Raw genomic sequence first — 22,252 nt, 5'->3', positions numbered from 1 at the left:
ATCTGACTTGAAACTGTTCACAAATACTTGATATACTTTGATAAGGCAGAAAGTTCATTTCTAGTAAGCTACCCTGGATCATTCATCACTTTTTCAGTGCAAACACAACCCCAGCAAATTTCCGTTTCCATTAAAGTTCTGGTGATCTTTTCATAATGTAAAGTAGCTAGCTGACCTTTAACACCAAGTTAGCAATGGTTACAACGTAAAATAGCTTAATTAACTCAATTGAAGAAGTGTCCAGAAACATCTGGACATACAGTATACACAGAAGGTGTACCTGATAATCTGGCAAATTGGTGTGAATGCTTCATTTGACTTCAAATGATTGCATCCCTCAAATTTAGTTGCAAGTTATTTGGATGTGATGTGGTATGCAAAAGTGATTATCAATTTAGGAAGGAGTGTGTGCGCGTGTGTTTACAGAGTTGAAGGTTCGGCCAGCAATGTGAAGCATTTTTACGCCACACCCGGTTATTTTGGGAACTGATGATAAGAATGTTATAAGCACAGGGCCGGGCTGCTTCTCGAAAACAACCCCTGTCCTCACAGGCCGGGTCGGTAGCGTTTTACACTGCTTTCTCTTTGCTTCTCCCCACAAAACCCGCCCGTCCTCCTTCAGCTCGTTGGGCCTCTGCAGTATTATGTCATCGCAGGGCGGCGGGACTCCGCCACCGCCTTCTCCCGCTCAGGAGCCGCGAGCGAGCGCTCAGGACACAAGCGCGTGCAGTGCATCAAAGAGAAGGGGCCTGGAATACAGCGCGGGCTGCGGATTTAGAGCGCGAGAACGATCTAAAGGCTCGTTTTGAAGCGAAAGCAAGACTCCGGGAGAGAAAGCGTTCGCTCGCGCACTTCCTTCCTTCCTTCATCGTGCTGCCGAGCGGATAAAGCAGTGACGTCGGTGGCGGACCGGCATTTACAGCGTCGCGGAGGAGAAACAGCGAGAGAACGAGGTGGGCAGACTGTATGATGCACGCAACGACCACCACGGAAACAATAATACTGGCGAGCGCGAGACCAGGCTGCTAACGGCTGAACAGGAGCATCAGCACTAGCTGCGGACTGGGGCTTCACTCACACACACACGCATACATACATATACACACACACACGCACGCGCGTACGCGCGCCACCCCCGTCCGCCCTCTATGTCTCTGGGCGCCGTGCGCGCGCCCCCGCCGTCGCCGCCATGTGCTCGGTGAACGCCGCGGATGAGGAGCAGAGATGGGTGCCCACACACGTGCAGGTGCTAGTGATCCGCGCGCGCGGCTTGCGCGCCAAGGGCAAGCACGGCACGAGCGACGCGTACACGGTCATTCAGCTGGGCAAGGAGAAGTACTCCACGTGCGTGGTCGAGAAGAGCACGGACCCCGAATGGGGCGAGGAGTGCGCATTCGAGCTGCAGCCCAGCGCGCTCGAGGAGGGAGGACGCGAAGCGTGCGCCCCTGGAAGCTGCGACCTGACCCTCACCGTCATGCACCGCGCGCTCATCGGCCTCGACGTGTTCCTGGGCCAAGCCGTGATCCCGCTGGACAAGGCCTTCCGCGAGAGGATATGCATGAAGAACGAGTAGGTCTCTCTCCTCTGTTGCCTCGTTATAGTCGCTTGTTTGCTTAATCACCGCTTCGCGTGAGCTGCAGAGGTGGGCGGATGGGCAGGCAGGCCTGCGGAGTAATCGCAGAGGTTGTCAGGGTGTGTAAACATGAACGGTATTTGGTTTCTCCTGGCATTAAGTGAGCACTGAACACACTCCTATAAGGCTGGATCTTCCAGTCTTTGCATCCACACGCACAGATACACATTCACTGCTGCAATCCTGTGAGTTGCGCAGTCACGCCCTCCTCGATTCAGTTTCAGCGCACTGGGGGGACTTTGCTGAAGGAGGCCTGTAGGCACATTAACAGATGCTGACAGTGAAACTGCATAGAGTCCATGTGTGTAATTTGCTTCCACGTGAACCTGCATCTGCCTCAAGGTCACACAGCATATGAGCTGCCTGTGATGTGACCGGTTTGGCCGTGGATGTTGTGGAGATGAGCAGCCCATAGTCCATCGTGCTGCTGTGTCAGCTTTTGGATTATGTAATCTTAATGCAGAGTGAAAACTGGTCTCAGATGACACTCCTTTAGTTTTGTTGCTGTACAGCAGTTCACTAGCTCAGCTGCTTTCTGGGGCACATGCATGTGTTAAAGCGGAATAATGGCAATTCCTTTACATTTCTGCAGAATTAAATGGTTAGGAAGACATTTGATGTGAAATGCTTCATTCTAGTGAAGTTTACGGAGTCAGGATTGCAAAGGCACCAGATGTGCAAAGAATTTGATGTCTAATTGCTACATCACATTGCACAACATGGTTGTATAGAATTTCACATGATGCATGAGGCATTGTTTTGACTTTTTTTGGCATTTTTAAAACCCATTTATGGTGAAGAAGTAAATAAGTAAAGGGTGTTATAAAACCAAATGGTTTACCACTATTGTAGTTATATATAGACATACAAGATTATCTTTATCTTTAAATAAATGTTATATTTGCTTCGTAGACACTTATCCCTGGTTCCCGTCACCACCACTGTAACCACCATGGTAGATTTGTCTGCAATCGACCATTTCACATCAAACCACTCTGAATTACAGCAGTTTGGAAAAAGGCGGGCTAGTAGTAAACAAATAGCCTTATAGATTGTTAAATGAGAGCCCGTGCACCAAGAGCCCTTCGAGCTGCAAGCTTCAAACGTCTCTGCTTGACCCGTCATCCCTTAAAATCCACAGAAGACCAGTGTCCAGGCTTTTTTCTGTCCTGTCACTGAAGTGGTGGGATGAACTTCCCCTGGGTGTCCGAACAGCAGAGTCGCTCGCTGTTTTCAAATGCAGACTGAAGATACTAAGACTAAGCTTAGAGGTATCTTAGAATTGTAGTCTATTCAAACTAGCTGAGGTTAATTTTGAGGTAAATAGCAAAGTACTTTTGTAAGTCGCTCTGGGTAAGAGTGTCTGCTAAATGCCGAAAATGTAAATGGAACAGTGTATAGAGACCTCCACTTTTTGTTACTTAATTCTTGATGCTCTGAACCAGGGTGCCTGGTAAAGGCTTTAGAATAGTTTAGCATGTTCGACTGCCTCTCTGAAAGTCCACTGGCCTGCAAAACATGCAGTCTAAGCAACTTGCCTAGAACAGACACACAGGATACAGCTGGCTGTACACAGTGGGTCTTATAGAGTGGTTCACTTAACAGCTACATTTGGGATAAGGAGAATTTTGTACCACTTGATTTGTAAAGCCATACCTTTTTAAATACCTACTTAAACATCTTGGTAGGGCTCCACAATATGTTCAATACTACAATGATGACTTCTCCAAAAGTCTGCAGTACAGTGATCTGGCAGAAAGAGTCAAGCTTCACTTTTGTTTTCCTCCACCGATTCAGGTTCTTTTATGAAAATTGACTTTATCATTGAGGAAGTTGGTAAAGCAAACAGTTATTGGACCTAGTGGATAGAACAGGAATATCCATTAAGGAAAACTATCAAAGCACATTTACTGTTTTGATATTTATCTCTTCCGGGTTTGCTACCCTTGAAATGTCTATCACTGTTAACCCCAAGAGTCTGTTTTTTTTTATTGTAACGTTATGTTTGCTAGCTTGCTGAACCACTTTGAGACAATGGCTAGGAACAGCTTCTAAAACAAGGCTAAACAATGGCTAGGAAAAGTTGCTGGGACACGACTGGGCAATTAATGGGAACAGTTTCTGGCACACAGCTAAACAACAGATAGGAACAGTTGCTAGAACATAGTTAGCTAAACGACGACTAGGAACAGTTACTTGCACACGGCTAAACGACGGTTAGGAACAGTTGCAGGCACACGGCTAAACGACGGCTAGGAACAGTTGCTGGCTAGGAACAGTTGCTGGCTAGGAACAGTTGCAGGCACACGGCTAAACGACAGCTAGGAACAGTTGCTGGCACACGGCTAAACGACGGCTAGGGACAGTTGCTGGCTAGGAACAGTTGCTGGCACACGGCTAAACAACAGATAGGAACAGTTGCTGGCACACGGCTAAACAACAGATAGGAACAGTTGCTGGCACACGGCTAAACAACAGATAGGAACAGTTGCTGGCACACGGCTAAACGACGGCTAGGAACAGTTGCTGGCACACGGCTAAACGACGGCTAGGAACAGTTGCTGGCACACGGCTAAACGACGGCTAGGAACAGTTGCTGGCACACGGCTAAACGACGGCTAGGAACAGTTGCTGGCTAGGAACAGTTTCTGGCACACGGCTAAACGACGGCTAGGAACAGTTGCTAGAACATAGTTAGCTAAACGACGGCTAGGAACAGTTGCTAGAACATAGTTAGCTAAATGACGGCTAGGGACAGTTGCTAGAACATAGTTAGCTAAACGACGGCTAGGAACAGTTGCTGGCACACGGCTAAACAACGGCTAGGAACAGTTGCTGGCACACGGCTAAACGACGGCTAGGAACAGTTGCTGGCACGCGGCTAAACGACGGCTACGGATAGTTGCTAGAACATAGTTAGCTACACAACTGCTAGGAACAGTCACTGGAACATAGTTAACCAAACAACGGCCTGGAGTTTTTTTCTCGTGTGTGTGAGTGTGTGTGTGAGTGTGTGTGTGAGTGTGTGTGTGAGTGTGTGTGTGAGTGTGTGTGTGAGTGTGTGTGAGTGTGTGTGTGAGTGTGTGTGTGTGTGTGAGTGAGCATAAGTGTAATAAAGATAAATATATTCATCTTCACCACTTCCTCTGCATGTCCAGGAAACAGGAAATCGCTTTGTTGGTAAGAAATTCATGACTCACCCTCTTGTACTGCTGCACATTTTGAAACGTCGTTACTGAGATTAGAAAGAGCAGAAACGGTGCTACATAGTTTGCTAAACAATGGCTAGGAACAGTTGCTGGCACACGGCTAAACGACGGCTAGGAACAGTTGCTGGCACGCGGCTAAACGACGGCTAGGAACAGTTGCTGGCACGCGGCTAAACGACGACTAGGAACAGTTGCTGGCACACGGCTAAACGACGGCTAGGAACAGTTGCTGGCTAGGAACAGTTTCTGGCACACGGCTAAACGACGGCTAGGAACAGTTTCTGGCACATGGCTAAACGACGGCTAGGAACAGTTGCTAGAACATAGTTAGCTAAACGACGGCTAGGAACAGTTGCTGGCTAGGAACAGTTTCTGGCACACGGCTAAACGACGGCTAGGAACAGTTGCTGGCACACGGCTAAACAACGGCTAGGGACAGTTGCTTGCACATGGCTAAACGACGGCTGGGAACAGTTGCTGGCACATGGCTAAACGACGGCTACGGATAGTTGCTAGAATATAGTTTGCTAAATGACGGCTAGGGACAGTTGCTGGCACACGGCTAAACGACGGCTAGGGACAGTTGCTGGCACACGGCTAAATGACGACTAGGAACAGTTGCTGGCACACGGCTAAACGACGACTAGGAACAGTTGCTGGCACACGGCTAAACGACGACTAGGAACAGTTGCTGGCACACGGCTAAACGACGGCTAGGAACAGTTGCTGGCACACGGCTAAACGACGGCTAGGGACAGTTGCTAGAACATAGTTAGCTAAACGACGGCTAGGAACAGTTGCTGGCACATGGCTAAACGACGGCTAGGGACAGTTGCTAGAACATAGTTAGCTAAACGACGGCTAGGAACAGTTGCTGGCACACGGCTAAACGACGGCTAGGGACAGTTGCTAGAACATAGTTAGCTAAACGACGGCTAGGAACAGTTGCTGGCACACGGCTAAACGACGGCTAGGGACAGTTGCTAGAACATAGTTAGCTAAACGACGGCTAGGAACAGTTGCTGGCACATGGCTAAACGACGGCTAGGGACAGTTGCTAGAACATAGTTAGCTAAACGACGGCTAGGAACAGTTGCTGGCACATGGCTAAACGACGGCTAGGGACAGTTGCTAGAACATAGTTAGCTAAACGACGGTTAGGAACAGTTGCTGGCACATGGCTAAACGACGGCTAGGGACAGTTGCTAGAACATAGTTAGCTAAACGACGGCTAGGAACAGTTGCTGGCACATGGCTAAACGACGGCTAGGGACAGTTGCTAGAACATAGTTAGCTAAACGACGGTTAGGAACAGTTGCTGGCACATGGCTAAACGACGGCTACGGATAGTTGCTAGAACATAGTTAGCTACACAACTGCTAGGAACAGTCACTGGAACATAGTTAACCAAACAACGGCCTGGAGTTATTTTCTCGTGTGTGTGTGTGTGTGTGTGTGTGTGTGTGTGTGTGTGTGTGTGTGTGTGTGTGTGTGTGTGTGTGAGTGAGCATAAGTGTAATAAAGATAAATATATTCGTCTTCACCACTTCCTCTGCATGTCCAGGAAACAGGAAATCACTTTGGTTGGTGAGAAAGTCATGACTCACCCTCTTGTACTGCTGCACATTTTGACATGTCGTTACCGAGATTAGAAAGAGCAGAAACGGTGCTACATATCGGAAGTCCACAGGATAAAGTATGAATATATAGGAGTGCTGTAGCTTGTATTTTCTGCTTCTAACCCAGTGAGAATAGGCAAGAAGAACAGACAGTGGGGTGTTTGAATACTGTGTATGTTCTAGCTTCAGTTTGCAGAGTGTGGTGTCTCTGTGTGACATTACTGTTCTCAGTGCATAAGTCACCCTCAGTAATTGGTTAATTTCCGGGTTGTGTTGGTGTTTCCCCTACTTGCTTGTGTAAAGTGTAAAGATTGCATGTTGTGTCTAATCGAAAGAAATGCATACGTCGGAGTAACTTAACAATTTAACAGTACTAGAATGTATTGGACTGGTAGATTTTTTTTTTGGTAGTTCATTGGTTAACTCTTAGGTCGAAGCCAATATTTGCCCCGGTCTGACTCTTGTGGTGGGCTGAAGACAGGCCTGCTCTAACGTCTCATATTGCTTTTCAGAGAAGTGGTCACCAGGTCTAACCGCAGTGGGTGGAGCTGTGTGTGGCTCAACTTTGAAGTGGAAATGAAGCGTGCATTATAAGCACACAGAAACAGAGATGGGTGGGGGGAAAGTTTGAGACATTGGTTTGGTATTGGGTATAATGACCAGGTTCATTATACCCAATATACAGGTGTGTATATATACAGGTTATCCACTCCAAAAATGTAGCTACCTTCGTAACAATGTTATATTGAATGCTGCTAAAACCCAAACGAGCTTCAAAGCTGCCTGTCCGTGCAATTAAATATATGGGAATGGTTACCACATAGCACTGGCAAAAATGATAATCTTGTAATTGGGAAATTGTGATGTACTCTGGGACAAATGGATCAGGTTTACGTTTTCTTGTTGTTTGTGTGACATTTAGTCGTCTTCAATAGGAAAAGTTAGTGGACGCCTGCTTATGTTGAAGAGTGTAATGGTCCTATTTCGGTTTAAGTTAATGTACACAGCTGTTTACAGTTTTGCTGTTGTTTTGTGTCAACCCAGGATAATGTTTTGATATATAAAATACAATTTAATAGTTTCCGCCTCCCTAGATTTAACATTACAGCCGGTCCACACATGTATGGCACACATTTTGACGTTGTTTAATAGCAATCATATATATTTGGATGGACATGCTTTTCACCATGCAGAAGTATGTATGTATGTATATATTGTATATCCATGCTATGCAATACTATAGAATTATTTAAGACCATGATTTGGGTGTCTGGTAAAACAATTCTTTATGCGCAAGAAAAACTGTGTAGATGTCCGTTTATATAATTTAAAAAAAGGGTTCTGTAAAGCACCACCAAGTGTTATGAGTCAAAGAATTTTTTTCAGTATTGTATAGAACCCTTTTATGTTCGAGTGTATGTGATTGGATGTCATGGGGGCCTTTGGGGTGGAGAATGTCTGTTTTCCTGTTGGAGATACAGGAGGTCTTTGATATCCTCTTTGATATCCTCTTGGAATTTTGTTTGGTTGGGCATGTATGGTTGTGTATGTGTGTGTTTTGTGTTTGTGTATATAGAGGTTAGATGTGTGCACTGATAATTTTCAAGTTTTGAAATGGTGTGATTTTGATAGCTTTACTGGAATTTATTTTGGTGACAGTCAGACTGTAAGTGTACACAGTGCAGTTTCAGGCCATGGTTTTGCATATTTTATTTTTATTTATTGTTTGTTCATGATAATGAGAAATATTATGGTTCCTTAAAATCTTGAGCTATGTCATTATCACAGCATAAACATTGTTTTCTCAAAATAGCGGAAGTCTCAAGAAATTCGAAAGGTTTTTTCTTTTTCTCCATCACTGTTGTGTTTAGAAAACCCGGTTAATGTAAAGTATGTCTTGCAAGTTCTGTGCTGTTTTGTGAGTGTAGTCTAGTTCTTCAGCTAGCCACACAGCCCACTGATTCTGCGATGTAGCACATTTACATATTTAAACACACTGTCCTCAAAGTTCTGATTGACTCAAACCAAACAAGCAGGATATTGGGTGGGGCTTTTTGGAATCTGTTTTATTGGCCCATTTACATCGTTTATCAGTAATGTTTAACCCCTGAGCCCAAAGCTTATTTTAATTATTATATTGTGTTACTGTGATGGCACTACAATTATTATTTTGATAAAACAATCTCAAGAAAACTTTCTTCAGAAAACAACATTTTTTATTGTTTACTTATTAGCACCAACATGGCATACATACAATGTGAATCCAATGCTCTTCAGAGCCTCCATGCAGAGGAGATTGAGACAAGTGCGGGGGGGGGGCGGGAGCCAAATAGACAGCCTGGCCAACAGTTCTTAACTAATCAAGCAGAATGGGAGAAAACTGAATAAGTGCAGATAAAAAGGAAAGATTGTCAAGGATGAATAAACTGCTCTTGGAGACAGGAAGCCTCTGGCCTTTCTTGACATGAACAAACATGAATTGATTCATTTGCATTTAAACAATATTTCTCAGTGTCACCTTCATTTGACGCACTACAGTCCGGTCACCATAGCAACATTGCACTGCCGGGAAGTAGAGATGTAGGACGGGGACACTGCACGTTATGTGCTGATGGTGTGTGTAAAGATGACCAAAAAGAAGTGAATGTAAAGGCATATGTGTACAACCTTACATCTGGATAATCTCTCATGACATGGGATGCTAATTTGTGTGCGCATGCGTTTGATCATTGCACACTTTTGCAGATCAATATTGCTGATAGGCAGAAAGCTGAGGCTTTCTTTGGTGCTGCATTTGTCAGCATTTTTGTGTGTGTGTGTGTGTGTGTGTGTGTGTGTGTGTGTGTGTGTGCATGCTAATGTATGTGTGCAGCTGAGAAACAGGAAAGTATCCTATTTACAACATGGAATTCTATACATGGAGTTGTGTTAAAAGAGCATGCCTAAGGGTAGTTATGGACAATGTGTGTGTGTCTGTGTTAACCCACAAATAATGTACAGTATGTTACCATTCAACCTGCAGGGTGAATAAGGGATGGTGTGCTGTGTCCTGCCATCATGAGCTCCACACTGACCTTCTTTTGGGGAAATTTCATTATAGATGTTGTGGAATCAGTTCTTGGGGATGGGGAACAATTGTGTTCAAGACCGTTTGGATTTTATGTCCACACAGGATATTAAGACAGTTCTTGAGAAACGTGCCAGTCGTTTATGATTGGTTGAAATGCAGGTTGAAGTTACCTAATGACTTTGCCAGTTGTTTAGCCCATTTGTTTATAATATATGGATTCAGCAGATCATGTCAGATCATGTTAGTGTGGAGTTGATCAACTTCTTTTCCCACCACACAGTGCTGTTGGCTGTGTGGTCAGGCCTAGAGCAGGTGCAGCTTTCACCTTTCAAGGGTGAGCAGTAGTACAGCCAAGAAACAGATATTTCAGCAAGCATCTCCTTTGACTCAGGAGTACTAGAGCAGGAAACCTAAAACTGTTTAACACAGATGGCCTCCAGCAGTGGATTTTTGTAACCTTAGCATTCTAAATGTATAGTTATTTTAGTATATGTTATGAACAAGAAACATAATGACATGTCAGCAGCAGTGTTGTAAAGTAACTGGGAGCTTAATGGTCAGGGAGGAGAGTCAGACTGGATTATAAGATATGAAACGCAATATAAAACAGTAACTTTAAGAACAGTCACCACTAAACTAACCAAATCAGCCCTGAATGTCTCATTATAGAAACTGTTACTAAAAATAACAGAATTGTACGATCATTCAAAGTGAATTTGGTTGAAAAGTGTAGCATGCTGCTTTAAGATGAATGCGTTAATATATGCAAATATGTGTTGTACATGTTCGTTCATTTTGCCTAGATATGAAATTAAGTGTGAATACCAATGAACAGTTTCTTGTTTTCCCCCTCAGGTGGTACAAGCTTCACTCTAAGACTAGTAAAAAGGAGAAGGAAAGGGGGGAGCTCCAGGTAACAGTGCAGTTCACACGCCACAACCTGACGGCCAGCATGTATGACCTCTCCATAAAGGACAAGCCTCGCTCTGCCTTTGGCAAGCTGCGAGAGCGCATGCGGGCCAAAAAACGTGGCGGAGACGAAGAGTCTTCCTCAGCCATCGTCCCTGGGGGCTATGGGGCACTGGCCCGGATGAGGGGACGGCTGCCTAGCGACGGAGGTGGAGAGGAAGACTATGAGGATGATGAAGGTGGGGAGATAAGGAGGAGTAAGATGAGGAGTTTCTTCTTGCGGGGAAGGTTAAGGAAGTCTTCAGACACGCGCTCCAGCACCTCTCTGGGCTCCGAGAGCAGCGAGTCGTCTTCCAGAGGAGGTAGCCTCAGCCCTACTGCTGGCATTAGTGTGGTGGTCTCTGATCTGTCCAACTCCCCAAGTAACAGCAGCAACTTGACCGCAGATAACAGCCCAGGTATATACACAAACAGGTGTTGTTTACATGAATGTATGCATATAAAATGTTTTCTTAACCCTTTATAGTTTCCTTTCAGTCATATAAAGGTCCAAACTTTAGTCCAGTTATTAACCTGGCCCAGTGCCAAACTGTTTCTTTTATAAAGAATATTCTTGAATGAGTACCACAAAAATGAACATTGACAAACAAAATGTGTCAAACAAAATTGACAAACAAAAATGAGTATTTTTATTTTGGTCCTCTTGGGTATAAAAATGCAATTTTGCACTCTCTGTAATCTTCAGTTTCTTAAAAAATACATGATAATTGAATTCCTTTTTCCATTTCCCTTAGAGCACACAGTAGCACCATCACCACAAGTCTCTCCTGTCAGGCATGTGTTTGATGATGAGCCATGTGACATTAGCATCCCGGTACCTCATTCCCTAACCAACGACAATGACTTCCCCATTCTCCTGCCCTCTGTCTGTGTGAATGGGAATCCGGTGGAGACATCTCCACTTACTCACCAACCGCCAACATTGATACTACAACAACCTAAGCCACAGCCGCAGACCCAACAAGAACCAACCAGAACGCCACCTCAGGAGAGTTCACCAGAGAAGAAACTGACTCAAACTGCAAAACCCCCTGAGCCTAAACCCCAGCTAGAGCCTCAGAGCCAGCTGCCAAAGCTAGAGTCAAAGCCCAAGCCTGAGCCTAAGTTGCCTACGCTGGGGCTGCTGCAGAAGGGTTCTGCACTCTCCATCTCCTTGCAGAACCTCTCTCGCCGCGGAGAAGAGCGGCAGGGCGGAGGACCGATAGACGGGCGGCGCTGGTCCTTTGATAAACCTGGAGAAGAGGAGAAAGCAGCCATAGCTGCTGCGTTGGAGCATGCTGGATTGGTTTCTGATGAGCCCACGATGGAGAGGACGGTTTCTGAGAAAGAAGTGCCAAGCAAGAAGAAGCGGGGTTTGTTCTCGCATGGGCGGGGCAGTGAGTCTGCTGGGAAAGGGTCAGGATCAGGCAAGGAAGAAACAACACATGGCCCGCCGCCTACAGAAGGAAAACACAGAGGATGGTTCAGCTCTAAGGACACGCATAGTAAACCCAGGTAAAAAGCAGTCTAAGCAATCTTACCTACATTTATTGATATGTAGTTAGTGTGTGTGTGTGTGTGTGTGTGTGTGTGTGTGTGTGTTGTCAGTGTCTTCTGTGACTCTAGTTTCAGTATCTGCAATGCAGAGAGGGGTGTTGCCCTGGAGACTTGAATCCTTTGTATTTATCCATTTATATGTCCTCCTTATATGTTTTTCTTATTTCTGTTTCATAGTCACCCCCCTCCTCTGTCTGTAGCATACTGTTTGTTTCCTGTCTAGGCATGGTGATATGGTGTTCCTGTAGAACTATGGGTGTGTCTGTAATAGGTTTCTGAAGAAGCTGCTTAATTATTTTTGGGTTGTGATCTTCTTAACCAGTTGCACTTGCTGTTCCCGTTTTAGGTGTGTGTCTACTTTCTAATGGGTAAATGCAGTAAATGCATTGTTTTCATAAGTCTTTTGGTTGGAGGGGGGGGGTTATTTTGTAAAATGTAATGGTGTGAAAAGACGTTCACATACACGCATACGTCTAGAATCCTTCCATAATCCTTCCTTGAAGTCTAAAACTGCTATAAAACCTAATCTTCTCAGGGTTTCTGAGATGACATTGTATTTTTTCCCTGGTGACTTCTTTTAGCCACTGAAAATTCATGACTTCTGAGATCTGCAAGCCCAAAACATGAGAAAGGTATACATTCAGTTATGTCCCAGCACCCAGAATTCATTTTAGACTGTATTTGATTATGTATCCCACAGGGCTTTTTATTTTTAATCTTAATATTTAACTTCGTTTTATGCAGATTATTAACCGTGTTTATTGAGGTTCATGAAGGCTGGCGTTGAATGTGTTTAAATGTTAAATGTTCATGGTAAAGTAATTAAAGTATATAGACATTAGTGGGACTGTTGTACATCACACTATAGCTATAAAATTTTGCTGACCTAGATTATAGTTTAGGCTGCAGCCCACTTTCCATTTTTTATTCATTCCCCCTCACTGGTTCTGCTGCTCTCACTCCTTCTCTGATACGGCTGCATGATCATTACAGTGTTTCCTAGTTCAGCAGAGCTAGCACTCTGCAGTGCTGCACTGCAAAGCAGATGTGGCCTGGCTCATTCATTTCAGCACTCATGTGCCTGCATTTATAAACAAATAGTCACTTTGTGTGTTTAAGGTTGCAATAATTTCAGGCTCCTGCATATGGCATTGCGCGAGGATGATTGGGCTATAAATATCTGCTGAGTGTGCGACAGGATTGATGGCTCCAGGCAAGATTGGTTTTTAGAAGTCAATGCGGGTCCTTGGACAATTTGTTTTTCAAGAAGCTTTTGCTCACTTCTGCTCAAGAATGATGAGAATTTCATGTAGACTGGGATTTTTGCCACTGCTGGTAGAACCATACGCTTCAATACACCTGTATATTCAGCTACACTACGGCCTTTGGCACACTCCTTTGCTTCTTTACTCCATCACTCCTTTCTGCCAATCATTATCATCTGCTTTACAACCCATTTTCCACCCAATGAACGAGACCTTCACTGTACTGTACCACCTCTTCTCAATCTATAAAACCAGCCGCACAGCCCACATCCCTGTGAACCCCCCAGCTATGCAGTAGCATGTTGTTGGTACCATGCAAGGTGACTCATTTGTTTTGTCCAGAGAGCTTATTTATTGCAAATGCTTGTGTTGCAGAGGAGTGGGAGGGTTTACAGAGCAAAAGTCCTCTCTCTGTTGTACCCTGGACTGAAATATTGTGTCAGACTAGTAATGTCCAGTCTGAAATTTTTTTTTTATCTTTTGCTTACAATTTTAACCTAGATGTTTTTGTTTGTTTGTTTGGTTTTGGGAGAATTGCCACTGACCCAGATTAATACTGTGCCAAATATTTACATCCTTGTAATGTTTAAATGTTGTAATACGGATGGGACAAATGTTATCACTAATTGTGTGGACTCTGTGCCTTCCTTTCACAGCCAGCTTCTTGCTCTTCAAGACTCCAGCACAACCAAATCCCCTTCACCCTTGAACCCAACTGACCCCTCACAGGGCACAACTCACCAATACACTAACCCATTCACCTCACCTCCATTGCTCTCCCCTGCCAACCCTTTCTTTTCTCAACTGCAGCGGAATCCTTTCTTCCAGGAGCTGTGTACTGTTACTCCTTTAACTCCTGCTTTGCCCTCTCTTTTTAGCCCAGACTGCAGCCAACATGAGGCATCTCCCTTCAGTACCAGCAACCCCACTCCATCAGATTTAGATGAGGCTGGAAATACAAACAGACACACACTGAACAGAGAATCAGAAATGGCTTCAAATCCTAAGACTATTAATATAGCGATTGGGGGTGATGTGAATCCAGCTGTTTCCCAGTCTAAGAAAAATTCAGACTGGGATAACTTCATAAGCGAGAATTTGGAGAATGAGGTTCAGATGAATAACCTACCTCCTCCGCTAATTGAACTACCTGACCTAACACCCCTAGGTGCTGAGGGTGGTCTGATTGTATCTAATGTGTGTGGTGATCTACTAAGTAACACTAACCCAGCATGCACTTTGACTGATCATTTAAACTCTTCTAATACACTTCTTCACCCTTCAGCTAATTATATTTGCTGGAAGACCTGCAATACTGACCTCAATAACTCTGCTGCTCAGGAAGCTCTAGTGTCTGACTTTGACTCATCCTTGCCTCAGAACTCGAGTATAGAGTTCTCAGAACTGAATACACTTGCCTGTCCTTACCCTTCCGTTTCAACATGCTCTGTTAATCAGAACTGTTTTAATGCAGCCTCGGATACAGAGAGCTTGGAAAAGGGGCCTCAAATCACATCCCTATGCAGCATTTCATCCAGTGCATCATCATTGTCATTTGTATCTACTGAAACACTTGGCAACAAATCCTTAGATCCTCTGAAGCTTCCGGTGGACAAGAAGGCCGACCATGCAATCGTCAAATACCCTTTTGAGATGTTAATGGATGCCCCTGATAAATCTGTGGAAACCCTCAAGACATCTGTACCTTGCTGTAAAGACTTTAGCTCAGATGATACTCTGGAGCCTACCATCATAACATCTGACTCCCCTGACTATCAGGCGTTAAATATTTCACAAACAAGGACAGATAATGTTGAACTGAGTGAGAGTATCACATCGGAATTTAAAGAGTCTTTTGTTAAAGATGAAGCACACTTGAATGGCTCTCGTCTTGCCCATACAGCAAAAGATATGTCAGGGATGTCAGTTCCTGCAGGAACCAGTGACTGTGTAATAAAAGCGAGAGTAGTAATGGAGGAAAAAGATGCTGAAGGTGAACCTGGGTGCATGTCCTTAGACTTGATTGATAACTTGGAAGTCATTATGACATCCTCTCCAGGAGTCTCAAGCAACGTTTCTTTGATAAAGGAAGAAATCAGTGATTGGCTACCTGATCCATCTAGGGGCAACCTGAGGGTCGATATTTTTCCTGGCAGCCAAAGAGGACATCCAGAGGTAGACATATCGCTTGGTAGCAGGCAGACAATGTCTGTAGGTTATCTTCATCCTCCTAGTGCCAATGTGAGCATGGCGACAGAGCCAAGTGCTCTGATTGCAGCACTGTCTCCTGGCAGCCTGCTCTTCCACAGCCTGTATACAAGCGCAGATTCAGAGCAGTACGTCACCTGCAGGTCACTGCACAATTCTCTCTCTTTAACGGAGATCTCTGAGGAAGCCAAGCCAAAACATGACCCTTTTCAAGAACCTGAGCCAGGCCATCAACCATTTCAAGAAGCCAAACCAAAAGAATTTTCATCACAGAGGTGTTTGCCAGCAAATTACCTATCCCAGAAGAACAGCTTCATGTCAATATATGATGCTTCAAAGAATTCCTTACTAAAATGTGACCTCATTGAAGAAGCTGTAGCAACTGGTGATGAAGCGATACTAAACTATGACCCCTCTGTGGACGTGATGCTAAACAAAAATTTGATACAAGACCAAAAGGTTGCCCCTCCAAAAATGATGACCTGGTCAGAAGAACTTGTAAAGTTAGACCCTGAACCATGTTTGGTGTATAACGAGACCAATGCCACTGAACCCCGTTCATCCCACAACGTACACCTTGATGGAGCCGTTGTAGCAGAATGTGTCCAGCCTGCTGAGAAGATATATGACTCTGATTTTATGTCTAAGCCAAGCTCCAGCATCACCCAGGACCTAGTTACAACAGATTTGCTTCTGGATAATGTTTTTGTGCCACAGAACACTGCAACACATGCTGTCAGCACAATTGCTGTTGAGAATTCAAACAAAAACAGTAATGCACAAGAAGCAACTTCCGTTGTTCCTAGTACAGCAAGTTCCTCTGTGGATAACTGTACAGCTGAACTACCCCTACCTGACCTCTCAAGCATAGAACAGCCGAACCTGCCCTCAGGACATGATCTCAACCTGAACTTCCTCCTTTCTTCGCTTGACCTTCTACCTCTAGCCTCCTCTACACCAGATGTAGCACTAGGCACTAATACTATGCCCTCCTTTCCCTTCCCCATGATGCCTGTGCTGGCTTCTGCACCTCTTTCCCCTACACAGCTTGCATCTCATCCTCCTTTTTCCCAGGAAACCCAACAGGTGCCAACCCTCAACAGGTGAGGTTAAATGGGTGGTTGGTTGGTTGACAGATTCACACTCTGGGTGTGTTTGAGTAAAGCAGTCTCTATGCAGATTCTGTGGTTTTTATATTCTACACAGAATTTGCAGACTCTGCAGAGACTGATCTTATAAACTTGGTGGGTAGAGTTTATGTGTTCCTATGAGTGAAGAGACTGTATATGCCATGTTAGTTATGTCTTCTTGTTATTCTCATTTTCATTATTGTTTTTTATTAAATTCTCACTTTTGAGCCAAAGCAATGAGACCACTCATAAATTAAGCTAATAATGTTGATTATCCCACAATTGCATGTTAGACAGGAACTGAAAAGTTCTTGTAAAGACACAAGAAATGGTCAGGTGTGAATACCTGTACTGTAAGAGCCCAGTTATGTTATGACGAGATTACTGGGTCGAAGTCAAAAACTGCCTATTGTGTTTGGTGCCCAAGGCTCATTGATCTGGTGAGTTTAACAAAGGCTATTCAATTCAATTCAATTAAATTTTATTTATATAGCGCTTTTTACAACAAATGTTATCACAAAGCAGCTTTACAGAGATTCGGGTCCAAGCCTCGTTTGAGCAACAGTGGCAAGGAAAGCCTCCCTCGGGTTGAGAGGAAGAAACCTTGAAACGAACCAAGACTCAGTAGGGGAACCCATCCTCCTCAGGTCGACTGGATATAAAATTGTGCTGGATATAAAAATATACCAGCTACCATCAGATCTTGATGGTAGAGTGAGTTGTTTTTTGTGGCACACTGTTGGCAATCAGTATATTAGGCAATTAGGTTAGCATATTAGGTTCTTAATGTTTTGGCTCATCAATGCATGGAGGCCGTTTGTTTTTGGGGAGCATTAAAACAATAATACTGTTTAATACTGTTTTCACTATTCCTGACTTTCCTTTCCAATCATTGTTTCCCAATTTGCTTGTGGTGTCTACATATAATATCTCAGTGGATATAAACTTGTGCCCTTATTCACTTGTTTTCTTCTGTGGGCTCATTCAAGTTAATAAGTTAAAGGGGAATTCAGCTACTGTTTATTTGATGAAAATATTCTGCATAATTAAACTGTTTAACGTGGCTTGTATAAAATGTTATTCTAGAGAAACCTACAGGGTCAGACATTTTCACAATGATGGTGGTAGACATCCAATGCATTCAATGCAAAAACTACCTACTAGACTTTTCTCCAGTCTCAGTGATTAAGTTATACAGGACATTTTACTAGTGGAATTCCCCTTTATTCTTCACACATTTAGACTCTAAACACTCCTGTTCACCAAAGAGTTGCAGTAGGGTTGACCTGAATACTGGATATTTCAAGGGTTTTTAAATACTCTGATTAATCACTGTGGTTAACACGCATGGCTTTCTCTTCACTGCACCAGGTGATCATGTGACTTCTTTCTGGGGACCACTGGTTTTCTTCTTGAAAAAGCGATCCCAAAAATGTGCCTGTGATTGCCATTCTTCATTGTTAATGAATAATTTCACAAAACAACTGTCTTCATCTTACAGTCCGCATCCAGTGAAGCCGCTCACACCTCCAGATGAGAAGAGGTCAGAAGGTCGCTCTGTGTTAGAAAAGCTGAAGTCCACTATTCATCCTGGCCGGAGTCACCATGGAGATCAAGAACCTGAAAAAAGGGTATGAGTGTTTTAGTCACTGGTGCTATTAAGAGTGATTGATTTTAATTGAACCAGAAAAAGGGGAAGTATATTTATGGTTACTGTCTCAGTTCACACACAAGCAGTTTATAATAATATAAAATAAATGTGACCATTTAAAAAAAGTCACAGTCTATAGTATAATTTCAAGTATTATGTACAGCATAATGTATAGCAATAATACAGTAACATGTCCATACCTTTTTTTGGAGAATGTCACTGTTTTGACCTTGTGGGATTTAGTGGGTCCTGCTCAGATGGCTAAATTTGCTAGTTAATACAGTATCTCAGGAGAACTCCAAATCCTAGTTTAGCAAGATTGTTAAATGAAATAAATAAGCTGTAACATTGAGAGTTTAACTGTCTGTCTGTTTGTGCCTATATGGCAGTCTGGTTAGGGTGCGGTGTGTTTGTGGGTTTTTTTTTTTTTTGACAACTTGTGCTTTGTCATGGTGGGCATACGCAGAGGGCTGCAGTTATTTGACGTTTCATTTCTCTGCTCAAACAAATTCACAGCAAGTTAGAAGTTAGCATAAGGAGATCACAATAGTACACTGCACACTGACCCTCTAGAATAGGAACTGATTATGCCACTTTGTCAGTTTAAGAAAGTTCAACTTTAGCTCTTAATATTTGTGGGTATACAATTGAAAGTATACAATTACAGATTGTAGCCTGGCTGTATCTCTTTCTGCAACCGCTCAGCTTAGTCTATCCCCTCCTACAGTGAAAAGGAATGGGACCACCACCGACTAGGCTAGATAAATTGTACTGAATTGGAATTGAATGTACTTTTAAACCAGCTTAAAACAGACAAAACAATCCCATTAAGAGAATAATCTATTAGAGATGTGCTTTTTATTTGGCCTATTAAAATATGCTGAAATGATGATGGTGCTGTTTATAAAGGTCTAGAATGAGATGGAATACAGTTCTTAAAATTAGCCCAACAAAATTCACAGCCATGTAGAAGATGCCCCCCCCCCCAAAAAAAAAAAAAAAAAAAAGAAAATCCACAAGGTACCACTTCATAGATGATCATTATTCTTGTTGTAATGCCTCTCCCAATTTTTCTCAGGCCTTGGTGGAAGGTGGAGGCTCCTACTACCATCTGAACCACAGTGAGCTGGTGTCCTTACTGTTGCAGCGAGATGCTGAGCTCCAGCAGGAGAAGGAGGAGTATGAGCGCCGGGGGGTGTTGCTGGAGAAGCGGGAGATAGAGATAAAGAAGATGAAGGTTTTAATCCGAGATCTGGAGGATTACATTGACACTCTGCTCGTCCGCATCATGGAGCAAACGCCTACGCTGCTGCAGGTCCGCTCCAAGATGAAGTGACCTGGCCAATGCTCAGCCAACCCTTCTACAAACCTTCCCACCAACTTTGGGCAGTTGTCGCAACCTTGCACCGCTACTGCTACCATGTAAATGTAGAGTACAGCCACTGGCATTACTGAACAGGCACAGAGGAGATGATGTATATTTGGCATGCTTAACTGTATCCAAATGCACCTGGATCTCTGTGCGGGGTCCATATTTGGCAGGCACACCCCTACCTTGGCGGGGCTTAGGGGATGCCCCCCCCGCCTCCCTAAAGTCTTATTACGATTAGACTTGAGTTGCAGTGGCTGATGATCACTTTCTGTGACAGATGTCTCAAAGGTGCAGCTGTCCAGCTAGTTACCAAAACCATTGGTCAGTGGAAGGGAGGCGTGGTCTTTGTGTGCTTCTGGTAGTTTCTGATGCTCGAAATAATGCATTTTACCAAATTCTTACTTTTTTGCTCTTCCTTTCCCATCACATTAATGGGACCTATCACATTTTAACATGTAACATTGTGCTGCTTGAAAAGGCCCGTTCTGCTTGAACAAGCAGAATCGGTCGGTTCAGAATCTGCTTGTGCCTCCTGTCGTGTCTTCCGCACTTTACTGACGAGCATAAGAGCAGAGGCACGCACTAACATGCTGGCTCCCCACTCCCCATCTGTGTCACTCAGTCAGTCAGTCAGTGCTCTCCCCTCCCCCACCCTGCTTGAGCTAACGCACGCACATCGCTACCAGTGCTTTCAGGTGTAAAGAACGGGATATATACTGTCCTTACTGCGTATATGCCACTCTGATGAAATGCCAAACGCTGCCTTATCATATGTCTCTGTTCTGTTGTCGCTGAAACCATCACTTTTACTCTGCACCTGACCCTGAGGCACGACGGTGCATTCAAACTTGATAACCAACAGACTGTTACGGTTAAGGTGAAGTCAGGTGAAGACATAGGATGTTACCGTCTCATCGTGGAGCTGTGAGCAAGTAGAAGCGCAAGAAGGATAACTATGGGATATAAAATGCCTGAAGTTGCTATTATTCAGTGCTAGTGTTATGCACAGCCGTGGCTCTGGCCTGCGTCAGTGTCCCTGCAGTGTCGTTACTCTAATGTTGCCACTATCAGTGTGTGTTGCAGTGTAGCACCATGTGTAGTTGTGTGGTAGAGGCCTATGTTCCAGCACTTTCAAACCACACGCACACTGGAAATGGTTCTTCCTCAACAGCATAGGAAACGTACTACGTGAATACAAATAGATGCACATACACACTGCACTAGCTCATCCTCTGAACCTAAGATATTTACAGTATTCCTGTGCTACTGTAATTCTCATAGTCCAGCCCAGATAGAAAAGAAAAAAAATAAATAATCAGAGGTCAACATAATACATGTAACTCAAAGACTTACTGATATGATTAGAAGCACTTAAGGGATCACATGTTCTGCCTCCCATTTAAATATGATCTCTGTCTAATAGATTGTGCTGATAAAAACTGAATGACTGGACTCGTACTGTGTTGCTCAGCTGGACTCGTATGGAACGACCGTGTTAAAGTCAGAGACTGAAGTTTACAGTTCTTAATAAACCTGTTGCGTTTTACATGTATATGTTCTTATTTAAAACAAATTATAATATTTTCAGCCTTTTTAATGTTTTGCTTTTCCTTGACTTTTGTGTGAAGTTCTGCTCTGTCTGTTCTTTTAAAAGCTCACCGTTCTGCTTGTAGAAGTTCATGTTTATTTTCTTTAGTGGTTAATTATGTCTTTTTGTTGTTTTTTTTTCTTTGGGTTTTCTCTGCCACCATGCTGTTCTCACACATATCGACTGTGTTCATCAGGTTGTCTCTTTAGAAGTCAGTAATAATATAGAAAGCAATAGAACAGAAGGCTAGGGGACTGTGGGAACTTGCGTACAGCCTGTAGTCCAGTTAGGAGGTACAAGTGCCCTTGGCTTAATGTTATGGAATGTGTCAATGGGAATGAATGTAGAAACAGATTTGTGTGCTTTTAATGGTAGATTTGATAAATAAAAAAAAATCAAAGCTACATTTCTGTATCTGAACCTCTGGTAATTTATTTGCAAATAAAACATTGTGTTTACAGTTCTACTTTTTGCTTCTGCAGATCCAAGATGCTCATTTATGGAATATAGGATGCATTTCCATTGTAGCTCTTAAAGGCAATGTTATTTTTAATAAAATAGTCTTAAGTGTGCATTGCATTATTTTAGTCATTAACAGGCAAATGTTTATTATTGATTTGGCTTTCCTATTTTGGGTTTTCTTTTCTTTTCTTTGAGGAATTAATGGAGAGGATATGCCCAGGTAAATGTTACAAGTCATAAGGCATAGGAACTGGCCACTCTGCAGGAATCTGGAAATATTTTATTTATTTTTTTAATCCTCTCCTGTGTTTCTCTGAGGTGCTCTCTCTGGGATGTGCAGGTTGTAGTTGTATGACTGTCCACAGGGGGCAAATGTCTGCTTGTTTGATTAGGTTACTGAAAGATGTGCTGCAGTCAGAGACTATTTAAGTTCAGTTCTCTGGTCTGTCCTTTTGCATCTGTCTCAATGAAATAAACTCTTTTCACTTTGGGATGGCATTTTTGATTGTTTTCTTTCATCATGTCAGGGCAGCTTGAAAG

General features: G+C 43.6%; 1 protein-coding gene across 2 annotated transcripts; it reads left to right on the top strand.

The window, feature by feature from the left end:
* The first annotated feature begins 616 nt into the window (after positions 1-616).
* Positions 617-22,203, top strand: rab11fip5a (RAB11 family interacting protein 5a (class I)). 2 transcript variants are annotated; one of them, XM_072677836.1, is made up of 5 exons: positions 617-1,569; positions 10,387-10,898; positions 11,235-11,994; positions 18,141-18,270; positions 19,369-22,203. In XM_072677836.1, the coding sequence occupies exons 1-5, from the start codon at positions 1,190-1,192 to the stop codon at positions 19,624-19,626; spliced, it is 2,040 nt and encodes a 679-aa protein (XP_072533937.1). In that variant the 5' UTR covers positions 617-1,189; the 3' UTR covers positions 19,627-22,203. The 2 variants fall into 2 exon arrangements, with proteins under 2 accessions (XP_072533937.1, XP_072533936.1); XM_072677835.1 differs by lacking the exons at positions 617-1,569; positions 10,387-10,898; positions 11,235-11,994 and adding an exon at positions 13,735-16,612.
* The last annotated feature ends 49 nt before the right edge of the window (positions 22,204-22,252 follow it).

This window comes from Salminus brasiliensis, chromosome 4 (assembly GCF_030463535.1).
Source record: "Salminus brasiliensis chromosome 4, fSalBra1.hap2, whole genome shotgun sequence".
Lineage (NCBI taxonomy): Eukaryota > Metazoa > Chordata > Actinopteri > Characiformes > Bryconidae > Salminus > Salminus brasiliensis.
The sequence above is the reverse complement of the archived record's forward strand: the minus strand, read 5'-3'. Positions and strand labels throughout refer to the sequence as shown.